We start from the raw sequence: 24,043 nt of genomic DNA on the forward strand, positions 1-24,043 counted from the left end.
AAAGGTGACAGAATCATGTTAATAAAATATCATTTATATTTGTAGATTTTTAAAATGCATAATAAAAATAAGAGTACAAAACCCCATCATGTTTCAAACCTAGTGTGATGGGTCAGAGCTTACCTGCAGATGGCTGAACAGTAGTTATTGCAGTGTTCACTGGCATCTTCTTCAGTCCAGATTTCTGAATGGTCAATGCTGAGGAATGGGAAAGTGTAGCCGCTTGTTTTGCAATGCCTCCTGAAGGCTGCTGGACTACCTGAAACAGTGAGAACTATCATTATAGTCATTCAACTAAATCCACTTCAGTTGTAACAACAGAACAAAGAACTGTGCTCACCTAATTATAAATATACCTTGATCTTAGCATAACAAGAAAGCCTACTTAAAATTTAAATTTGTATGTGACAAAATTAACTTGTTCAAAGGTGAAAACCATGAGTATCTTACACTTTGTTATATTTTTAAGAGCGGAATTCAAATTATATTATATACTACCCAATTTAAACCTTCATATGAATCCTTTCTTCATTTTTAAGCTTTTATCATAGAAAATTTCAAAATATATACAAAAGTGGAAGAAACAAAATGAAACCACCCATGCTATTCTTACCCAACTTCAACAATGATTAATTCATTACCCATCTAATTGCATCTATAACCTCACCCACTCCCCTTCCACTCTCAATTATTTTAAAGCACATTTGGATATATCATTTTATCTATAAATATTGGCTAATATATTTCAAAAAGGATAAGAATTTTTAATGGGCTGCTTTTAAAAAATATCTGGAAAATGACAATTCTAAAGGCATTCTCCAAGATAAACAGTTCAAGAAGTCCAGAGGATGAGGGTTGGGGTTAATGGAGCAAAATTAAAGTAATAGCATGATCTTACTTTTAGCTTCAAAAAAGAAAAAAAAAACAAACAGAATAACAGGGCTTCATTTTTTTTTCACTTGAAAGAAGAAAAATTGTCACCATGTATTTGAGCCAGCTATTGATAGTGAACTATGTGTAAGTTCTTCAACTCATTTTTGCCTAATATAAATGAGGAAGGAAATAGACTTCTAAATAGAATTTTGAAAGTAAAATTTATTCTATGCTTAAATTTTTTATTTTAAAATTTTAAATTAAATTTAAAATCCAGTATGCATCACTAAACAAAAGTAACTCAGGGCACTCCAAATTCCCTAGTAAATACTCTTTTAGGAACTAATGCCTCTAGAGAAGAAACACAAATTGCAATAACTCAATTTCTGTCATTCTAAAAACACTCTTGAAAAGACAGAAAAAGCTTTTGGAAGCAATGATGTATTTCAACAAGTTGAGATCTACTTATGTATTATAAGATCCTAGGGGTCAGATTAAAATTCTACAAAGTAATATATATATATGCAATCACAGTCTCATTTATGCATTCAGAAAGAAACTCAACAAAAATACTCATCAACAATTGTGGCCTATTTTCCTATTGTTCATATTTTCTTCCTTTATATCCTTTACTAGGTATTCTTTTCAGCATTTTAATTATGAAAGACAGTAATAAAATATTAGAAATCTGTTTATGAGTTGGTCCTCATACTATTTTTGATGAGTACACAAAAATGTAACAGCCTGGAAGTCTATTATACTCTCAGGTGGACAGGGGATGGGGCTCTACTCCCCAGGGACCAGGCAGGGGAGTGAGAGTGAGAGGCAGGGAGGCCAGCCCCACTGGACCAGATGCTAGTTGTATCACCTTAGCATAGAACAAGCTTGGGAAGGTGAGCCTCAGTGCCAACTCACATCCAGGGCTGTTCATGGTCTGGTCCAGAGATCAACCACGGTCAAGTTCATGCCAGTGGCCAGAGGCAAACATGCCATTAAAAATACATAAATAGATAAGCAAATAAATAAATAAGCAAAATAAATGATACATATATAAATATATACATGTAAAATGAATGATATGGGATATTTACATATATCACAAAAATTTGAGCTGGGATTAACAATCTGGGATTCCCATCATTGTTCATCTTAATAACTATACCTCTTGGGGCAGCACATGTGCAGCATATTCCTGCACATTTGGAGAACAAGGTAAAATTCTGAGTGAAAATATGTAAGAAAATTCGTTAGTGGTCTTTCAAAGAAAGTACCATTTAAAACATAATTCAAGGGTGGCCAAAAGTAGGTTTACAGTTGTGAGTACACGAGAGACTTGTTGTTGTATTTATTAATTACCATATTATTTATTATTATCATTAACCTACCATTTCCCACCCCTGTGTTAGGCATCTTATGGAGACTGAAATTACCTGACAGAGATGGAAACTGACCCAAGGAAGAGATATTTGCTAGTACTTGGCAAGCAAAAGAAAGCTGTTACATTTTTTAAAACTTAAATCCTTTATTTAATTTCCCTCCAAAACACTGCTAGAAAGGAAGCCTAAATACCTTACTTAGCATCTTCTTTTGACATATCAAATTCTGATGTTTTATTTGGATATTAACAAATTAATGTTCTAGTAGTTTATAGAAAATACAGGTTGGGAGCTATATAATACTCTTTAGGTTACAGGATCTTTTTACATTAACTATGATTTTTACATAACTACGATCTGGGATATCTGACAAGGAACTGTTCTTAAATTCTACATGGAAAGAAACCACAGAAACACAAGTATGGATTGAACAAGTCATTGAGAAAACGCTGCACAGTGCTTTCTCTGTATTTCAACCGAAACCCACCTCCCTGTTCTTAAATAAACAACCAAATACTTATCTCTAAGTAACTCATGCAGTACATGCACACAAGTTACTGGAACCATGGGTACTATTTCCTCTCATTTCTATTTAATATTCAATACGTGATTACTGGCATGCACTCACTAAGGCTGAGTTCTAGAAAATATAGGGCTCCAACTAAACAAAAGCTGTAGCATAAAAGTAAAAAAATGTATGTTAGTTGACAATTATTCCTCAGGAACAGGCAATGTGGGTCTTGTGCCACTATTCCTTAACTTCTGGGACAATAGCATATTCCACTAAATGCTAGCAATTCTATGTGCCCACATCCAGCCTCAGAATATCTCTGAACAGAGCTGAAGCAAAATCCTACAATAGGGGTTAAAATTAATGTCATGCCCAATTTAGAGTAAAATTCAGGCCCTGGCTGGTGTGGCTCAGTGGACTGAGTATCAGCCTGTGAACCAGAGGGTTGCTGGTTCGATTCCCAGTCAGAGCACATGCCTGGGTTGTGGTCCAAGTCAGGTCACCAGTAGGGGGCGCACAAGAGGAACCACACATTGATATTTCTCTCCCCTTCTTTCTCCCTTCCCCCTCTGTCTAAAATAAATAAATGAAATCTAAAAAAAAAAAAACAAAAAAAAAACACACAAAAAAACCCTCAACCTTGATAAACCTCAGGATATGCTGCTTCTATAATTTAAAGGGTCTTCTAAACACTTTTTAAATTTTGCTCAAATGAATTTTGTAATTATATTACCAGGTTTTAGGAATCAGTAATGCTGCTTCAAATCAAGAACCTACAAATTTCTGTTTAAAGAAATTTAAATGTGCTCATTGTATGATTTGATTTATATGAAGTTCTAAAATAAGCAAAACTAATCTGTGAGAGAAAATTATCAGAAGAGTCCCTGCTTCTGGGGGAATGGGGGTGGGGATCAATTGGGAAGGGACACAGGAAACTTCAAGGTGATGGTAGCATTCTGTATCTTGCTTGATAGGGGCTATGAGTCATACACAAGTATTCACTAACTCAAAACTTATCTAATAGTATATTTAAAATTTGTGCATGTCAGTACATGTAAATTTTAGCTAAAAAGAATAAAAAAGAGTAAATAATGTTAAACTGTAGGTATTAATGTGCACGTTTCATTATTTAGGAAGAAGTCTTTGAAATGCATAAAAAATTAAGATTGATGCAGTGGGTAAATACACAATAAATCAAGTATACTAATTATAAATAGTAAAACCTAGGTGGTCTGATATATGGGTGTGTTCACTATAAACTTCAACTTCGTTATGTTTCAAATTTTTCATAATATTTTCTCAAATAATGTAAAAATATGATTTACATATGACATATATATTATTTCTAGTTTATTTCCCATAAATTCTAATGTACGCTTAACAAACTCATATATATATTTTTTCCTCAAGTAAACTGAAATGAACTAGCATTAATCAACCTATATATTAAGACTTTTATTATATAAACTTTCACTAAATGACGGCCCATGAACACTTTTCTATGCAACTCCTAACTACATGTGGTAAATAAAGGGTAGGCCTTACTTGGATTCAATCTCTTTCTTCACCAAACCTTTCATTAGTCCTATATAAGTTGTTATAATCACCAGCTGAATAATACCATCTCTCTTCTCACTCTTAACAATGCAGAAACAGGAAGAAAATGGACAAACAGCTTAAGTTTGGATCCTAGGTCAGTTTAACATGACACTGAGAGTGAACTACTTGAGCCAATAAAACAACCAATGATACTTTTTTTCCTATTCAATTTCAACTTCTTTAATGAAAATACTGGAGACTAGTATACTACAGACTAAAATTTACACCTTAATTTTTTTTCTTTATCCAGTGAGAACTGAAGTCAGAGTTAATCAGAAGAATTAATTAAGTCTCACAAAGTACTTCATATAAAAATGTATTTGTTGAAAATTCTTTAAAGGTTCCCCATTACTTCAAAATAACTAGGTCCTAACAAAAAATATGATGCAACAAAAAATTTTTTCTAATATTCTGGGTCAATTTTAGGGGATAAGTTTTACTTCAATATAATGAAATGGAAAATTGCCACTTTAGTAATATGCTAACAATTATTTGTTTTTCTCTTATATCCATGGAACAGTTATATGTGGAGAATTATTGTTGAATATACTTGGCCACTTATTTATCAAATCTTTACAATTCCATTAAGGAAGAAGTAACAGAGTCACTTGGGGGAATATATATGTATTTGACACAAGCAAAAATATCTATGACAATATTAAAGCTACCTGCCCTAATTTTAAGTATAAATTATGCTCACAGATATTCAAGTGATATATAAATACAAAATTATTAAGAGTAATAATATTCAATTCACTCTATAAAATTATTGGCCTTTTATCTAAAAACAAAGACTAGGAATTTTCAATTAACTTTATCATTCATAAATTTTATTCACACATGTTATAAATTTGAGAGGCTTACTGTTTAATTTTATGTGGTAAAATTGGTTATTAAAATTTACCAAATATAATTTTAAAAATTATCAAATTAAAATTTAAGGTTTTCTAATTAGTTTTTGTTAATTAAATTTAAGTTAAATTAAAATAAGTCTTTAATTTAAACTAAATTTATCATTTGTTTAATTAGTAAAAGTTTTTTCACAAATTTCCTAAGAAAAACTTTTTAGCATTGAAACTCCTGAAAGCTTCTACTTTCAAGTATTCAAGTATTTGAGGACCAAAATACAAAAAGAACTGAATTACTGGTACAACATTAAAAACTTACCCCTGAAGAAACTGAGCAATATCTAGTTCATTTATTGGATGAGAGCTTCAGATGATCGCAGAGGATAACATACAATAATTAATAAGATAAATCTAAATTTTAAAAAAATCAGAATCTCTTTAATCTAGAAAAGTGTATAAATTAATAAAATAATAACAACTGTACAAAACCTAAACTCAGCAATGGTAGGCTGACAAAATTTTTATAACTTGAAAGTGTGATATTTAAAAGGTCTTATCCGGAAGGCAGGAAACCTACATACGCTTCTTCAGGAAAATTAGTAAAAGCTATAATAAAGTAGTAAGTAGTAATAGTAGGGGAAATTTTTAAATTCATGGTCAATTATTAAAGGAAATTACACAAGTTTTAAACCTAGCACTGGACAAGACAGCCATGCTTGTATTCTTCAGACTGTATCCTGAGTTGCATGAACCACAGATTTGATCCAGTATAGCAATTCCCATATTTTAAATCATATTTGCCATAATTCTTCTAAGCTGTATTAAATATTTTCTGATGTTTCTAGCAACCTGAGCGTTCCTCTTCACATATACCTAGAATTACACTGGAATATGGTTTGCAATGGACTTACTGATGATATTCTTAATTATTCAAGAAATAATACCTGGCTGGCGTAGCTCAGTGGATTGAGCGCGGGCTGGGAACCCAAGTGTCCCAGGTTCGATTCCCAGCCAGGGTACATTCCTGGGTTGCAGGCCATAACCCCCAGCAACCGCACATGGATGTCTCTCTCTCCCTCTCTCTCTCTGTCTCTCTCTCTCTCTCTCCTTTCCTTCCCTCCCTAAAAATAAATTAAAAAAATAAAATCTTTAAAAAAAAAAAAAAAAAAAAGAAATAATAATTCAAATTTGAACCTAGCTCAATCCTCTCTGTGGCATTACTATAGACTACAGTTTATGTTATTTAGAGACCTATGTAAAAATCTGTTGTAAAACAGGCGGACTGGATGAAAGATGGTGAAAGAATTAGCCAAAGAACAGACTATATACACATACAATGGGTGGACATAAACAACAGTGTGGTGGTAGCCTGAGGAAAGGGAGGGCAAGGTCTGGGTGGAGGTGGGCAAAGGGGGAGAAAATAGGGATATCTGTAACAGTATAAAAAATAAAAATAAATATTGCCTTGGCTGGTGTGCCTCAGTTGGTTGGAGCATCATCCTATAAACCTAGAGGTTGCAGATTTAATTTCTGGTTAAGGCACATGCCTATACTGCAGGTTGGGTCCCCAGTAGGGCCCATGTGCGAGGCAACCAATGGATGCCTCTCTATCACATTGATTTTCTCTCTTTCCCTCCCTTTCCCCTCTCTAAAATCATACGCATGTCCTCAGGTGAGGAATGAATGAATGAACAATATACTAATTTTAAAAAATCTGCTGTAAAACAGATTGGAATGCATATGCAACATCTAGCTGCATTTTCGCCATTTTAAATAGGAAGATATGAACACTGACATTAGATTTGTTCATTAAATTGAAATAGAGGACAAACAGGAAAGCAGAATTCACAAGTAAAATTAAATTATTTCACTATCTTACAAGAACAAAAGTAGGAAGTTTAAAAAAAAATCCTAGCCCTGGCTGGTGTGGCTCAGTGGACTGAGTATCAGCCTGCAAACCAAAGGGTTGCTGGTTTGATTCCCAGTCAGGGCACATGCCTGGGTTGCAGGCCAGGTCCCCAGTAGATGGTATGCAAGAGGCAACCACACATTGATGCTTCTCTCCCTCCCTCTCTCCCTTCCTTCCCCTTTCTCTACTAACAAATAAAATCTTTTAAAAATCCTTAATATTTGCCATTGGATTTTGTTACATTTTTTAACTGAAATTATTTCTAATGTATAACAAGTCAAAACATCAAAATGGAATTACTGCCAAGATATTACTACCAGACAGTTTTCTGTTTCAGGACACTCCAGAAACCTAGAAGTTCCTGCCTTCTAAGCATCATAACCTAATGGGAAGGACACTGGGTTCTAGTCTGAGATCCATTACTCACTGAATGCCAGTGGATGAGTCACTTAAATTTCCAGACTCTAAGTTTTCTCCCTGACTTTTTGGCATCACAAATTTATTTTAAAATCCACAGTGCATACATGACATATTTTTAAAACTCTATGTAGCTATAAAGCATTATTTCATTTCAGGAACTGATACAGATGTTCCATTAAGATTAACACTGATTCAAGAATCAGTTACAACTGAAAAAAAGGATTTCAATTCTGTTCAGTACTACCACAAAGAGGCCTTTCCTTGGGGCGATTACTCTGTTTCAGTGGTTCCCAAACCTGACCAATGTTTAAGAATTACTGCTTCTAAAAAGGTTTCATCTGAGATTAAATTCAGACACTCAAGAGAACCTCTGCAAGGCAGGTTTATTTCTCCATTTGAAAATCAGTCTCAGAGCAGAAAGAGATGAAAAAAGATTAGCATCCAGGAAATGACTATTACTTCCTACCTACCCAAGAATTTGATGGCTGTCCAAATTAATCTTTCCCTTTCATTCTATGCTCAAAGCTGTCCTCTGACTCAAAGATAATCATCCACAGATGCTAACCTCTTCTCCTGATCACACAAACATGGCTGGGAAGTTCACTTAGATTTTACTATTCCAAGCAGAATAAACTAAAAACAGAGATTCAAAATACAGCCTTTACCACAAAGGCTTATGAAAGAGAATAAGGGCAATTGCCAACAATTTTTAAAAAATAGTAAAAAAAGCTAGCTTAATTACTGTATAAGGTAGGGGAGAAGTTTACTTAAAAAAAAAAAGAAACATGATTTTTAATGAATTTACCATGTACTATCTCACACAGGTTAACAATACTTTCATAGTCTTCTAATAAAAGTTTTCTGGTCTAGCATAAAGTAGAATGTTCTAAACACTCGTTGGTAAACAGCTAAGATTTCTGTTACCCAAGAACCTCCCAACCTATTAAATTTAGGAAACACAACGTTTTCTCTACTCCTTTCCCCCCACCCCTCCCTCTCACCTCAGCACATTTTTAAAAAGAAATGTCAACATAATAACACCTTTGTAATAACCCTGCTAAAATATTTCATCTGCATCTAACCTCAAGGAAACAGTCAGACAAGACAGAATAAAGGACATTCTGCAAAACAACTAGCCCAGGCACTTAGAATATTACAACCTAACAAGCAACCACAAAAGACTGGGAAACTGTTCTAGAATTAAGAAGCCTAAAGAGAAATGACAAGTAAATGTAATATACAATCCTTTATTGGAAACATCAGAAAAAACAGCTATAAAGGACATTGTTGGGACAATTGTGTAAATACTTATTGTACCAAAAATATTAACTTCCCACATTATGTCATACTTATGTTAAAAAAAACCAACCAGATTTTTTTCTTAAGGGACAGACAGTATGTAAGGAAGGATGCAGTACCACAATTTCTGCAAGCAGCTCTCAAATGGTTCAGAAAAAATTGCATGTGTGTGTTTTGTAGTATGTGAATAGAGAAAGAAAGAAAGAACAAAGCAAATGTGATAAAAAGTTAGCCAGTGGTCAAACTTGGCCAAGGGTACACAGGGGCTCAATTCACTAGTCTTTCCAGTTTTCTGAATGTTTGAAACTTTCAAACTAAGAAATTGGGAAAGGAATGAAATGTTACTTACTAGGTGTTTGACTTTAACTGCCTGTGGAATACCAGCTGGTTGTGAAAGGATGGGTCCTGCCTGTGTAAGTTTGATTTGGACTGGAGCGCCAATGACAGGCTTGTCAGATGTGGTCCCAGCAGAAGTAACAACAGGTTTCACAGGTGGAAGACAAAGAGCTGGTGTTGAAGTTTCTCCAACAGTTACTGATGGAAGAGCCAGTGTCACTCCTGCTCTGGAGACTACTGGTTTTTCAGGCTGAAGTGAGACAGCTGTAACTGTAGTTTGTATAGATGTCACAAGTGGTTTTGGAGTCTGAAGCAAAACAGTTTCAGCTGTTGTTCCTCCTGCTACAGCAGCTGGACCCACAGAATGAAGTGTCACAACTCCAGTTTTTGCTCCCCCAGAACCAGCAAGAGAATTCAGGCTTTGTACAGACACAGTTCTGGGTGTTGTTGCTCCAGAAACAATGACAGGCTTCTCAGGCTGTATTGAGGAAACTGTTGTTGTCGCCATGGAAGTTGTTACTGGTGTGGTACAGGTACCACTGACGTCGCCAGAAGTCTGCTGAACACACTGCTGAATAAAGCTCTGGGAGTTAGGCATGAGTTGTCGTAAGGCACTCACACTTTTCTAGAAACAGGGAAGGAGAAAAAAAAACACTGATAACTGAATAAATTAGCTACTAGTACAACAGAAATACTTTGAATTCCTATCTTTCAACAGAAAATAATTCAAAAGTACATTAAGTAATTCCATTGAGGAAATCTGATATCACTTATTTATATCCTGTCAATATCCAAGATTCAATTAACTTAAAACCCGAAAGTGCTTTATTTTTCATTACAAAATTATGTCTGAGGATTAAGCTTATTTTACATACCTAAAAATCAATTTCTTAAAATAAAACAGTTTCGCCCTGACTGGTGTGGCTCAGTTGATCAGGCATTGTCCCGCAAAGCCAAAGGTCACCAGTTTGATTCTGGGTCAGGGCACATGCCTGGGTTGTGAGTTCAGTCCCCAGTCCGGGTATGTGCCAGAGGCAACCAATCGATGTGTTTCTCTCACATCAATATTTCTCTCCCTCTTTTTCTCTCTCTCTTCCCCTCTCTCTAAAGATAAATAAAATCTTAAAAATAAAATAAAAACAGTTGCATACTTGTCTGTACCCATCTAAATCCCATAACAGATTACTAATAACTTCAGTATCTGTAAATTTGTTTAAACAAAAGCAGACCAAACAAATTTTTGGTTAAATAACCTCCAAACTTTTTTTTATCCTCACCCAAGGACATTTTTTCATTGCCTTTACAGAGAAAGGGAGAAAGGAAGGGAGAGAGAGAAACATCAATGTGAGAGAGAAATACTGACTGGTTGCCATGTGCCTTGGCCCGGAGGTTGAACATGCAACCTTGGTATGTGCCCTGACAGGGAACTGAACCCACAATCCTTTGTTCCAAAGGAGGATGCTCCAACCAACTGAGCCACACTGGCCAAGGCTAACTTTCAAACTTTTGACAGAAATAGTCTTCATATCAAAATAAAGCTAATAAAAATATGGTCAATTTTCTTAATAGAGCTAGAATATTTTCTGGCTGAATTTTAAGTTGGTTTTTATCTTTATATGCTGTTAAAAGATTTAAAGACAGTTCAAGCTAAAAAGTAGAAGGTTCTGCATTTTATCCTTAGGGTTTGGGGTTCTTCTTTTCTTTTTTTTTTTTTTTAGTTAGAAAACAAAGCTGAAAAAGCAAGGGGATAGTAGGTTATCTTGGCAAGTTAATGGGCTATTTTGGAAGATTTCCTTGTTTTGACAAAATGTCAGACTGCCATTACTTAAAAAGCAAATGAGAACTACTGCTCCTCTATCTTTCCTTTCCTTTAATTTTCTTATTAGAAGAACCAATAAAATTCTTATCCAAAGAGGTTTTCAAGTATATGTAAAAATAATAACAAAAGAAAGTCTCTCATAATCTTTTTTCAAACTTCAAAAGTAGAAAAATTATGCCACTTTAAAAATATATAAACAAATGAAGTGATTTGATTAATTAAATTTAAGCTAGAAATCTAAGATGAGGGAGTCCAGAGAAAAACACAACTGGAAAGACATATTAAAGTAATAAGATTTAAAAAGATACTAAATTTATCTCTTGATCCTCTGGTTAGAGTTAAGAATAAAGTCTCAATCCCTTATCCCTATGCAATATCCAACCCCAAAAGCTCCCAAAAATGGGAAAAAAATTCTCAAGAAAATGCATAAGGCTTACTAGGTCCTTAGAAAAAAGTGCAACTACTTCATGGTAATTTTTGGTAACTTCCAGATAGTGTTTGCTAGCAAGTAAAGTTAGACAGGCTAAATGCTGGACCTGTGAGTCTGACCTCAAGTTAGTCAACTTACAGAGTGTTCTCATCCCTAAAATGGAAAGTACTGTCTAGCAGCTATTCTCAAGACTGACATGAAAATTAAATGAAAACAGCGCAAATTAAAAGTAAACTATCTAGCAAAGCATCAGATACTCAGTAGGTGCTTACTAATTTCTCCTCTTCTTCCCCATGGTGTCTCCAGAGACTATGAAATAAAAATACAGTGGTACCTCAGTACTCGTGGTTAATGTGTTCCGGAACTTGTCACGAGTGCCAGAACTGATGAGTGCCAAGCAAGTGACGAGCGATGAAGCATTTTCTCTTATGAGGCAGTGTCATGACTCACATAAGTTCTATCAAGTGCGAAGAGTCATGAGCAAGTGCCTAGTGCTGAAATATTTTTTTTTTCTCATCAAAATGAGATGAGTACAGGGTTTGACAAGTTACTGGGTATAACTGTAAACTCAATAGAACTGTCAGTGTCATGTAGAGCACCTACGGCTCACACAACCCTTGCACTGAAAAGGACCCAAGGAAGACTGATTCTAACTTCTCAATCAAGAGGGTCCTCTGAAAAGACAGCACTAGTCCCTTGATGCTACATATTATGCTGACTCTTTTACCTTCCCTTTCCTTCTGAAAATGTGGTGCTCCATCTACCTTCCCACTTTTTTCATGAGGCAACCAAGAAAATATACTATGAAGCCTTTTTCATGTCCCCCAGACAATTAAGCCAAATTTTTCTAAAGACAATGCTTTATTCCATTATTTCAAAATTCATGGATCAGTCTTTGGTTCACTACAGTACCAGGTATTCAATGACTTTATAAATTTCAATTCAATTTAGATACCTGTGAGTATCCAAAAATATGTATTTTTAGCCTGCTAAACCAAGTTCTTGTTATTAAAGTTATTGTTCTCCATCAAAATTCTATTCTATTCAATAAATCTTAGAAAACAACATGCCTACTGACAAAATAATTAATTTTTTTAAATAGCCTTTTCACTAAATTTGACATTATGTGGTTTATTTGTAAGAAAATTTATGAGTCATTAGGACAAAGCAGAAGGTCCTATTTTTTTTAATGTCAACAATTTTGCATATACAAGCATTAAAAAACATAATCAAGTTATACTCATGAATCAGAATGTACTTCCGTTTTCCCAATGTGTTCTCATCCAAAGAATATAAATTCTCAGTGTAATTTACAGATTACAGCAACACTGAGAGGTTTCTCCTACATTGTTAGTTATCTTTACCTTAAATTGCTGTCATGTTGAAATATTCAGATTTTAAATTATTTTGAAGTAAACAAAGACTTTCTTCAGTGTAATAAATACATAATTCTACCTTAAGAAAAGGAACCAAATGAGGCTGAGGTGAAGACTTGAGTTCAACATACAGTTGTCTAGTAAATTCTTCTGCTTCAATTTTTGCATCCTGAAGATGGGAAAAAGAAAAACAGCATTTTTTAAGGTTTATAAATATTTTAAAACAAGAGCAGTATGTAATTCATGATGACTGTAGACATAACAAGCTCTGAACAGTGATAATGGAGACATTTTTTCATGTCATTTGTGAGATGAATAATCATAAACAATAGAGATATTTGTTCACACAGGGATGATCCCAGAAAGCAAAATATGAGTGGAGTTGGTAGCCTGAATAAAGCTACTGCATCACAGTCTGTTAGGAACAATTAAAAAGTGAAGACACAGGAGCCCTAAATTTCTTAGGGTAGAAGATAAGAAGTTGTTTGGGTTGGGGACCTTGAGGTATTTTTGTTTTGGGGGGTTTTTTTGGTTTGTTTCGGGAGTTGTTGGGTTTTTTTGTTTGTTTGTTTGTTTGTTTTGCTTTTCCAATTTTGAAATTACCTTAATCAGGATAAGATTACATTTTTAGAATGCTATTGTAAGCCCATAATAAGAGATATATTATTGTTCCAAAGGACTTAGAAAGTCTTCCATACTGCCCTACATTCTAAGTATTTCAGGGGTCTGAGATCTAAATTATTTTCATATTAATACTAAAAAGGTTGTTTGCCTTTTTCACTGTGCTGAGACTTGCACTGATGGTACAAAAGCAACAGTAGGTAAAACTGTTGGCAAGAAGCACAATGGTAACAAATTAAAAAAGGTGTTATCATATTCTACATCACTAGGCATTAGTGGTAAAAAAAAAATTAAAAAATAGAGCCAGTTTCATTTTAAAATATGCTCAGTGAAGCAGTAAAAATTATTTTTACTAAATCTCAACCCTTCAGTAAACATCTTTTTAAAATTATGTATAAGAAGCTGGAAACCACACATAGAACATTTCTGCTGCAGACCAAATTAAGATGCCCACAGAAAAGTACTTTGTGATTGAGTTGCTAACTGAACTAGCTGATTTACTAGAAAGAATGTCAAACCAACCAGTTATTCAGAAGACTTGGGTATTTGACCGACAGGCATTTTCTCAAAACAAACCAACCAAGTCTGTCACTGTAAGGAAAAAAACTGATAGCATTTGTGGTTAATATCAAATTTAGACCTCTCAAGCTAAAATTGGAATTTTGGATGGCTTCTACACCTTTCGCTAAAGATCCAATATGGTAGAATTTTGGACAATCTGTAACCATGATCCTAAGTTTGATAGCTTCCTAGTACTTAAAGAATTTCCTTATAAAATTGGTGGTCAGATTACAAGTATCATTTTGGCGTAACTCAAATAATGAACCCATCAACGTTTGGAAGATCTGCACAACTTTGTGAATCAACATTTCCCAAATAACCAAAATGTATCATTATAATATTTATTAAGTCAGATATCAAAGGAATTTGCAAAAATATAAAGGAATGCCATTCTTTTCGTTCAAATTTTTGGTTTTGGAAACTACAGTTTTCATTTTATATGTTGTTTATATTAGCATGTGATGGGTTTATTATTATTTTAGATAAATTAGTAAATTATTATTTTTTAATTTCTTGGTTTTAATCCCAACCCCACTAAAACAAAATGAATTTGGGAGTGCTCAATTTTTAAGAATATAAAGGTATTCTAATATCAAAATGTTTGAGAATTGTTATTTGTTGTTCTAAGCTAAATAGACCTTAAGCTAGAATAGATATTTGATTAATTTCTAACTGCCCCTAGCTGCCCACAAAATACACAGAAATTCTTTGTACTTAGAAATTTTTTAATGTTTTCTTGAATACATGTCCCTTTCTATTATGCCTCCCAATTTAGAGTATTCCATCTCAGAGAAACAAGCCACCAGACACCCTTTTAAAAGTAGCATACCTTGAAAATGGAAGGCCAAAAGCTCAATGTCGGCTTTAAAAAGACCCTCAAAAGTTAAAAACTTGTTCATATTGAAAGAGAGAGGTTGATCCCTGGGAGTGAGGGAACCCTGATCCCATGTGACAGGCTGTATTCCATGGAGTCGGGGAAGGATCCCTGAGAAGATGAGAGAGCTTGCCATCCCTGGAGAAGGGGGAAGGGTCAACAGGAAACCACAAGGCAGCAGAGACTGAAGCCGCAGCTGGGGTGTGCCATATGCCCAGGTGGGGGTAAACAAACTGTACATGACACCTCACCCAGGGAAGAGACACTGTATCCCTGTGGGCAGCTAGAAAACCATCCTACCCACTTCCAGATTATGGTGGCCAGAGACACTGTGCAAGCTGACACACATGGTGTACATTAGCCTGAATTGGCTAACAAGTTAGATACCTCCACAGGACATGGGATTTAGGGGTTAAAATTTTAAAACAAAGGGTATGCAGAAACTCAACCCTTTTTTATGCTCCCCTCACCCCATCTGGTCAGGAGGGACTGGGCATTCACAGGACCCAGTGGACAATGGACTTTGCTCCTAGCTCTTGCCTCGCCCTGCTCCCCGCACAGTCAGGAGCGGGCTCATGTGGATGTACGTCCCACCAGCAGCCGGCCCATGGGATGCTGTGGCCCTGCACTGCTCTCACTCACTTTTGAAGGCAGTGCGCAGATGCACAGGCCAGCAAAGCTGGCTATCACCGGAGGTGCCAGCAGCTTTGGAAGCCAGGGCTCCAAGGATGGAGCCCTTAGCACTACCAGCTGCAGTGATCTGGCAGTGTACCCCAGCCCTGGGAGAAAGAAGGAGCTGTGATGAGGCAATGGAGATGCTGGCCTCACAAGTGCACACACCAGAGAGAGAGACAGCCTGAAGCTGGAGAGATGGAGATCTGTCTGCATAGCAGCCTTAAATTCCAAAAGGGCAGATAAGAATGGAAGGTGGGGGAGGGAGGAGGGGCTGTCTCCGCATATGGATTTAGATTTCAGTCTTTTGGGGAAAAAGAGGATTTCTGTGTTTCACAGAAGAGAGAGACTTAGGGGGAGCAGAGAAGCCAGCCCCCTCTTCCATTCCTTACCAATATTATGTTAAGCATGTGTACAGCAGCAGGCAGTCAAATCCCACTTTGCCAGGTAACAACATCACTTACAATTTTAAATATCTAAAAGTTTTCCCAAATAGAAAGCTAATCATTTCAAATGTGTTATATTCCTAATAAATTATAGGTAGCATAAACAGTAACAAAGAAGGTATTTTGATATTTATAAACTATGCTTGTTTTTCTGTACACTATCTGCAATACAGTTGACCCCACAACACGGGGTTGGGGCCCCAACCACTGCACAGTAGAAAGTCTGCGTAGAACTTTTGACTCTACATTCAGCCCTTCGCATCCTTGGGTTCAACCAACCAAGGATTGAAAACAGTATTTAGGAACCACAGTTGGGAGTGTGAAAATACTGATTTCAATAGCAGGTGGTTCAATCACTGATACAAAACCCACAGATACAAAGGGCCAACTATATTTATTGAAAAATATCTGCACATAGTGGGCCTACAGAGTTTCAATCTCATTTTGTTCAAGAGTCAACTGCACATCAACATGATTCTGCTGGGGAAAAAAAGTAACCATTTTTATATTAAAAAGAGACAAAAATTAGCCCTGGCTGGCGTAGCTCAGTGGATGGAGCTCGGGCTGGGAACCAAAGTGTCCCAGGTTCGATTCCCAGCCAGGGTACATGCCTGGGTTGCAGGCCATAACCCCCAGCAACCACACATTGATGTTTCTCTCTCTCTCTCTCTCTATCTCTCTCCCTTCCCTCTCTAAAAATAAATAAAGAAAATCTTAAAAAAAAAGAGAGACAAAAATTATCATTATATAGTCAGAGGAATCTGTATATTTTAGTAGTTCAAAAAAATCCAGGTGGTATTTGAGATCTTATGTCACTGGCATATGTCATCAGTTTACCTACAATAAACTCTTATAAAAATTCTCTAAGTTTTGGAAATTTCTTACATCACCATTTACTTGTCAGGGTTCCAAACAAGCCCACCCACAACAACCCTGCAAACATGGACTGGTGCTAGGCCCCATCCATTCCTGACCGTGTATAGTTGACCTTGGATGAGTTTCTCTCAAATATCTGGGCCTCTTTGCTTTAAGGAGTAGGCCTTGGTTTTACTTGAGTTGTTGGAAAAATCCTCAAGAGGGATAAGAGTTGGGATAACCCAGGAAAAGGAAAAAATGTGTTGCTGCTTTTAATTTCAGCTTTTAAATGGATTGCCTACTGAGAGTTTGAACAAAATCTGCTAGGTAAATGAGAAACTGAACTCTACTTAGCTCCAAAAGAGAAAGGACACTTGCTTTCCTAACCTGATAGCCAATGGGTGACAATAGCTGTTTAGAACCCTGAATCTGGAGTGGTGAAGGTAGGTGCCAGGAGTTGTCTGATGCAGTAGCACAGCTGACCCTGGGGAAGCCTGAAGAAGCTCCAAGGAGAAGGGCAGGGAGCCCTGGAATGTATTCATTCTGAGAGCAGGGCCAGTGCCTTGGAAAGCATTGAGGTTGCAGCATCCCATTAGCTCTCGCTGGCCCCTGCTTGGTATTCTTATGATCATGAATCTTTGGTGGGGTTACATGAGAAAAACTTTCCTCTGGAGTGTAAAGCAGTCCTTACGGAGAGATCCACATTTGGCTCATCTGCAGGCATGCATGTAAGGACTAGTTTTCCCTATAAATTTGTTCAGGTGCTATCGATCTCAAAATTAACATGGGAAATTGTGCCTCGATGCTGACAAGCCCCATGACAGTTGCCAGCCTCCCACTAATACTAACATGGTCAAAAGGAAGATCCTTTGATACTTCTAAATTAATCTTTTGCACAAAATTAGAAAAAGCTAGCTATATATTAGGCAGAATGAGTAAAAAACATATTTAATTGGTCTCTCAGAACTTCTAAAGAGGATTTCAATAAATAGATCAACTTATGATGTCATGTAGATATCAATTCAACTGTTTGAAGTATTAATGGCTGTCCTTATTTTAAAAGGGAGAAGCTCATTTGGAACTTGACTTGAAAAGACAGATATAAATTGCAAATGCCTGGAAAACAAAATTTGGATGCACCTGTTTGTCTCTGTATGTCTATATATGTATTGCAAATGTAAATTAATTTTCTGCCTTCAGAAGGGATTGTTAAAAGCAAGCACTTGTAAGGATTTGAGTATTCCAAAATTCTCAGAAATACAGAACTAATTTAAATGCTTTTCAAGTTCACATGAACTAACATTAATCCTTAGTAAATAGTGGGTTGGTTGAAAAGTCTGGTTAGTTTTTTCTAAGAAAATGTGTAAAATAATACACATTTTTCATTTTCACCAATAACTTTATTGATTTGGATATTTTGAGTATGTCAGCTATCTCCTGCTATCAGCTTCTAGTGGGCAAAGGCCAGTGATACTGCTAAACATCTTCCAATGCAAAAGACAGCCCTGCAGCAAAGAATTATTTGGCCAAAATGTCAATTGTACCAAGAAACTTCACAAAGCACTTTGACACATTTGATCAGTTACAGCACCTTCTTCATATACTCCACAAATCTTTTTTTGCATTTCAGTTGTGTTTTTACCTTTTTTTGAAATAATAAAATATAATGTGCCAAAAATGTTGCATATCTTCAACATTAAAATGGCTGCACAAAAATTCACCAAGTTTGGAAAGCTTTTTTTAAGTGCACGTTGATATGACAGCTGTCACAATACAATCTAATAAAATTGTTTCAAATGAAATTAGACAACTAAGGAGCTATTAGAGCCACTGTACAGAAAAAAGCAAGACTTTTTGGCAAACTCAATAAAGGCTAGCTTGTTTGTTAGTTTAAATAACAGATGTCTTTATTCTGCCTGAGTTTTATATAACAAATCCATGTTAATAATTTACTTTTACATCTATTAAAAATGTTTCTAGAGTTTTTAAAATGTCTAGCTAAAAAATGGTAATTGATTACTTCCTAGTTTCACTACGAATTGATGTTTTTTAAGGGTTAAAAATTTCAGTTTATGCCCTGGCTGGCGTAGCTCAATGAATTGCACGCGGGCTGTGAACCAAAGTGTCACAGGTTCAATTCCCAGTCAGGGTACATGCCTGGGTTGCAGGCCATGACCCCCAGCGACCGCACATTGATGTTTTCTCTCTCTATCTATCTATCTTTATCTCCCTCCTTTCCCTCTCTAAAAATAAATAAATAAAATCTTTAAAAAAAATTTCAGTTTACATAGAAATAACTTTTCGATGTTTCAGAACACCTCAAAATATTTAAATTTGCATGAGAAGCACTATAAAATAAGTGATGAAAACTTCTAGCATATATTGTACAGGTAAGCAATGGCTGTAACATTAAACAAATAGCCATGGCAAGCCTGAATGGCTGCTTGGTTCTTCCCTGCTCCCTGGCTACCCATTTTTTTGGTTTTTGCATTCCTTCTTGCCTCACAGTGCATTTTACCTATCCCTAGAGGAAGAAACTTATGAGCTGACATTTTTGAAATGAGACATCTTACACTGCTCCCAAGGTTTGATAGAGAAAATGCCAAGTTAGTAACTACTTCCTTTTTTAAATAGAGCTTTAGGAGGAGGAGGAGGGGTGGGAGGGGCACTATAGTACTTGCAGCAAAAGTTTGTAACTTTGATTAAATGCCTTCAGCCATGTATCTGTTTTTAACAGGATAATAATAGGTGCTCTGTAGCAAGATAAAAATCTGAGTTAACAGGCCTCCACTATACTCATGCTTAGGTAGTCACACCCTCCCTTGGAGGAGTATGTACCACACCTTCTCCCACCAAAACAACAAACAAAACCTACAGGAAAAAATAATGGGCTGTACAGACAGAGCTGCAAAACTGTTCTTTTCCAGAGCATTGGGAATCTTGCTCCTCAGCGTATGTCATCAGCTTGGCTCAAATAAACTCTTATAAAACTGTTTTTAAAAATCTAAAATTGTATTTGTCTGTTAAATCCACAGCATATTTCTTTTTTTTTTTTTTTAATATTTTATTTATTTATTTTTTAGAGAGGGAAGGGAGGGAGGGAGGGAGAGAGAGAGAGAGAGAGAGAGAGAGAGAGAGAGAGAAACATCAATGTGCGGTTGCTGGGGGTTATGGCCTGCAACCCAGGAATGTACCCTGGCTGGGAATCGAACTTGGGACACTTTGGTTCCCAGCCCGCGCTCAATCCACTGAGCTATGCCAGCCAGGGCCCACAGCATATTTCTTAAGCATATACATGCAATATTTGCTAGTTTCTACCGTCATCTGTTTTTTAACACATCTACTCAGCATTTTGCCTGGAAAAAGATGGAAGAAACCAAGGATATGTAATTTGGTAGCTAAAAGACACAGCATCTTGGCACTTATATAAACCACAAAGATCATCACATTTATTCTTCTCATCTTACAGAGAAGGAAACAGACACAAGGAAGCTAACTTACTATCACAGGTCCCAAAGTTTGTTGTTTGGACATATATAGAACTGAACTGTATTATTTGTTAACAGTCTGGCTTTCTGGCACTTAAAATTCTAATAACTTTTTATTTGACTAAACAATCAACCTTCTCTCCAAGGCCCTTTTTAGGCTAAGGGACTGACAGAAAGTAATACACTACAGCATATTTCCTTATCTAAGATTTATAATCATTACAAAGTTTTTAAGAAGCAAAAGCAAAGTTTATTTTAAAAAATCCATTTAAAACAGACCTCACTTAAAAATACTTCTTTCCCGTTTAAAACTTGTTCTATGGATTCTTACTACCTTACCAAAAGTTGTCCCACCAGCTTCTTCACATTCTGCCCCATTTCTGGGGACTGTGATCCGCTGCATGCTAGTTTTATTAACATTGCAAGGAAGTTCTTACATTTCTTCACATTTTCTAGCATCATCTACATGTAGAAATATAAACAAACATTCATAAATGTTAGGTAGAAAAGAGAGTTCAAATAAAATGTAAAGAGCTGTATTTATGTGAGGTGGAAATGAGAGCTTACCGGAGAAAGATTAGTCTGAACAGCTGCTGAGCTCTCTGCTTTGAGACTGGGCTCACTTACGGGGGTGTGTGCTGCTCCCAAACTTGAAGCCTTCAGAGTAGTTACAGTATTCAATGGCTTTACAGGAGTAACTGTGACAACACTGGTTGGCACAGCCACAGACTAAAATTGAAAGTCAGATATATTTAGATATGTATTACTGTGATATGTATCATAGTGGGTGCCTCATTTCACACTTATCAGACTACAAACGGACTTGAAATCTTTGCTTTTATCTTATGTTCTGCTAGTCTAAGGCAATGTAACAGTTATACATGCTCTGGACTCTAGGAGATCTGGGTTTCAGTCTCATCTGCCTACCTACCTCCTTTTCACTGATACCTACTAAGTGTTGACCTTAAGAGACAAGTTACTTAATCCTGCTAACCTTCTGATTCCTAAAAAACAAAACAAAACACAAGAATAGCAATGGTATCTACTATCTTAGAATTTGTGAAACACAGTGCCAAGCACACAGCCCTCACAAAATATTTCTCTAAAAAGAATCTGAAATAGTAAGCCTTTATGAAAATACAGAATTCTTGTCCTGTAATTCTCTGCTTTTTCATAAGTCTAAAGGAAAGAGATTTACTGATCATCTTATATTCAGGTAAGCTGCTTTTATGTAGACCACAAGAGTAAGCATTACTCTTAATGTCTGTATATTACAAAAGTGATATCTTATTTTCACACTGAAAAAAAATTTCTGTTGCTTCTTCCACCCTCTATTGAAATGAGGTATGATTATAGCACCACCTGCAGGATAAAAAGTTTCATACAAGAAATCACAAGTCAGGTAGGAATTTAGAAAACCATATTGAGATAAAGGAACAATCTTACTTTAAGGACAGACACTAAAGTTAGAGAATTTGAGTAAAGTTTGGGGGTATGGGGAGAATAGTATTTACAATTCACACAGAAAACTGAATACTGCACCATCATTTTAAATGCTTGTGTTCTATAGGTATATGGCACAAAAAGTTCAGGTTGCTATCATCTTCAAGAAAATCTTCTGTAGTAGTAAAGATAGGTAAATTTGAATGTACCACTTTTCAAAACTGGAGCGTGTATTAGACAAGAATGTTTTGAGGGTAAAAATGGCAAAGAAGTTAAAAACACTGATAGGCATAATGATGAAATGTTAAGCAAAAAAAGGATAAAACAAAAAACTGCACTTAGATCTCAAAGGCATCAATGGAAATGACATCTCTTTCCTATTCCTATTCTGAGTCCTGCTCTCCACAGACAACTACTGTACATTTTTCTTTGAACCCTTTTCAAGATTTTTCTAATAAATTTTTTAGTTTTATATACAGTAAGTAAATTCTTTCTTCAGTGAGTCTATTTTATATTCAGTCATTAACTCTTTGTGTTACTATATTTAAGAGGTATAATCTGGAACTTTAGGTGATGAGTATGTTACCTTTCAATACTGGTAGAAGGGGATCCTCCAGTGAGTTCTGTCCCTCTCTCTTACAAGCAAAATAAGGCCCAATGAAATGTGAGCACAGGAGAGGTGTTCTATTTTTTTTTTAGTAGAGGAAATACGGCATTTCTACACCCCTTGTCAATATTTTATTCTGTGCCTGGGACAAAATTTGTCCTTCGTGACCCTATAAGATACATTCACTTTCCATGTGAATTCCACCTCTTAAAAGGCATGGAAAGGTAGTAAAGTAAATGAGTTTACTGAGAGACAGCGAGGGGGCAAGTGCCTTTATTGAGGGCTTTATACACACTCCCAGACTAGCTACATAACCTCACTGTCGTAGTGGATGAACCACCTTAACTCAATCATAACTCTGCCTTAGACTCTCTATAGACCAGTCAATGGTACTTCCATGCTCTTTGCAAGGCTGCACCGGCACTGATGAGGTATATGTGAAGAACGGGAGGGAAAAAAACCTGGGGCATATGTGAAATAATCTGTGAAAAATCAGTTATTCATAGAGTCAGTAAAATGAGTTGTATGTACATTTAGCAGAGTAAACTGCATTTCAAGGAGGATAATTTTCTATACCCGTCTGAAAAAGCGATCAACTTTGGGTTTGTTTATTTGTAATTAGAAATATTATTTTCTAAATGTAATCATTTGCACATTATATTCCAACCTTACAATGGGTCAACGATGTCTTCATCATCAATACAATATAAAACTGGACAAAGATTTCAAACTAATTCCTGTTTTAAGACATTTTACTAAATATCAATACTACAAATAGAAAAACACTTTTCAAAATTTCTTAACACACATCTGTCTTTATCACCAAATAGTTAAGTACAAAGAGTTCTATCTTCTCTCATTTCAAAGTTCTAGCTCTTTACTTCCAAGAAATACATAAAACAGATGCTTTAGCCCTGCAAGTGAACACGAATATTAACTCCACTCTTTGATAATTTCTACTGCTTTGGCCTACCATTGAAGAGTAGCCTAGCTTAAAATCCAAAGCAGAAAAAGTTATAATCTATATGACTATATCAATGGTAGACATATATAAATTTTAAAAACCCAAGGAAAAGAACTAACAACCCAGATATACCATTTTAGAACAACGCTAAGTACTAAATCTTTGAGAAACAGATCCGATGAAAAAACTCATATACTCAAAAGTACTATATAAGCGATAAAAAAACCCTTCCATAAAATAATCATATAATAATTCTTTAAACTTCCTATTTTTCTGATACTTCAACATGCCTGCAAATAGTCTCTGAGCACTCCATCAAGGTGAGTAGGTGTACCAATGTGATAAAGTTAGTTCCTGCCTGTCCCCATCTCACTGTGACCTAGTGACATTCAAACACACCAGTGAAATCCCCTCATGCCTTTTGCTTGTGCACTCTCTAACAGCCCTCAATAAAGGCACTTGCCCCCTCGCTGTCTCTCAGCTTCCCATCTGTTTGGTTGAGACTGCTATCTGCTATCTGAGACTGCTAAAGGTGGCCACCTTTTATGGCCACCACAGGGGTCACATTTCAACAAAGGACAAAGCAAGAGTCCCTATAAACTAGATGCCACGGCTGCCTCCTGGGCACTTCAGATTCCTTGTATCCAGACCAGCAGGGAAGTGAGGATTCATTATCATGATGGGGTATCTGACCTGACATCTGTAATAGGCAGGGT

General features: G+C 35.9%; 1 protein-coding gene across 2 annotated transcripts in view; it reads right to left on the bottom strand.

The window, feature by feature from the left end:
- Positions 1–24,043, bottom strand: part of TAF4B (TATA-box binding protein associated factor 4b) — a 125,817-nt gene that overhangs the window by 79,260 nt on the left and 22,514 nt on the right. Inside the window, exons 4-8 of one of the 2 annotated variants that reach the window (XM_028524786.2) lie at positions 20,881–21,042; positions 20,653–20,775; positions 12,876–12,965; positions 9,185–9,796; positions 124–259 (exon numbers count right to left, since the gene is read on the bottom strand). In XM_028524786.2, the coding sequence (XP_028380587.1) occupies positions 124–259; positions 9,185–9,796; positions 12,876–12,965; positions 20,653–20,775; positions 20,881–21,042 (1,123 nt within the window). The remainder of the gene's footprint in view (positions 1–123; positions 260–9,184; positions 9,797–12,875; positions 12,966–20,652; positions 20,776–20,880; positions 21,043–24,043) is intronic. The other variant, XM_036009189.1, reaches the window with a different exon arrangement.

The sequence above is a fragment of the Phyllostomus discolor genome, chromosome 9, assembly GCF_004126475.2.
Source record: "Phyllostomus discolor isolate MPI-MPIP mPhyDis1 chromosome 9, mPhyDis1.pri.v3, whole genome shotgun sequence".
NCBI lineage: Eukaryota > Metazoa > Chordata > Mammalia > Chiroptera > Phyllostomidae > Phyllostomus > Phyllostomus discolor.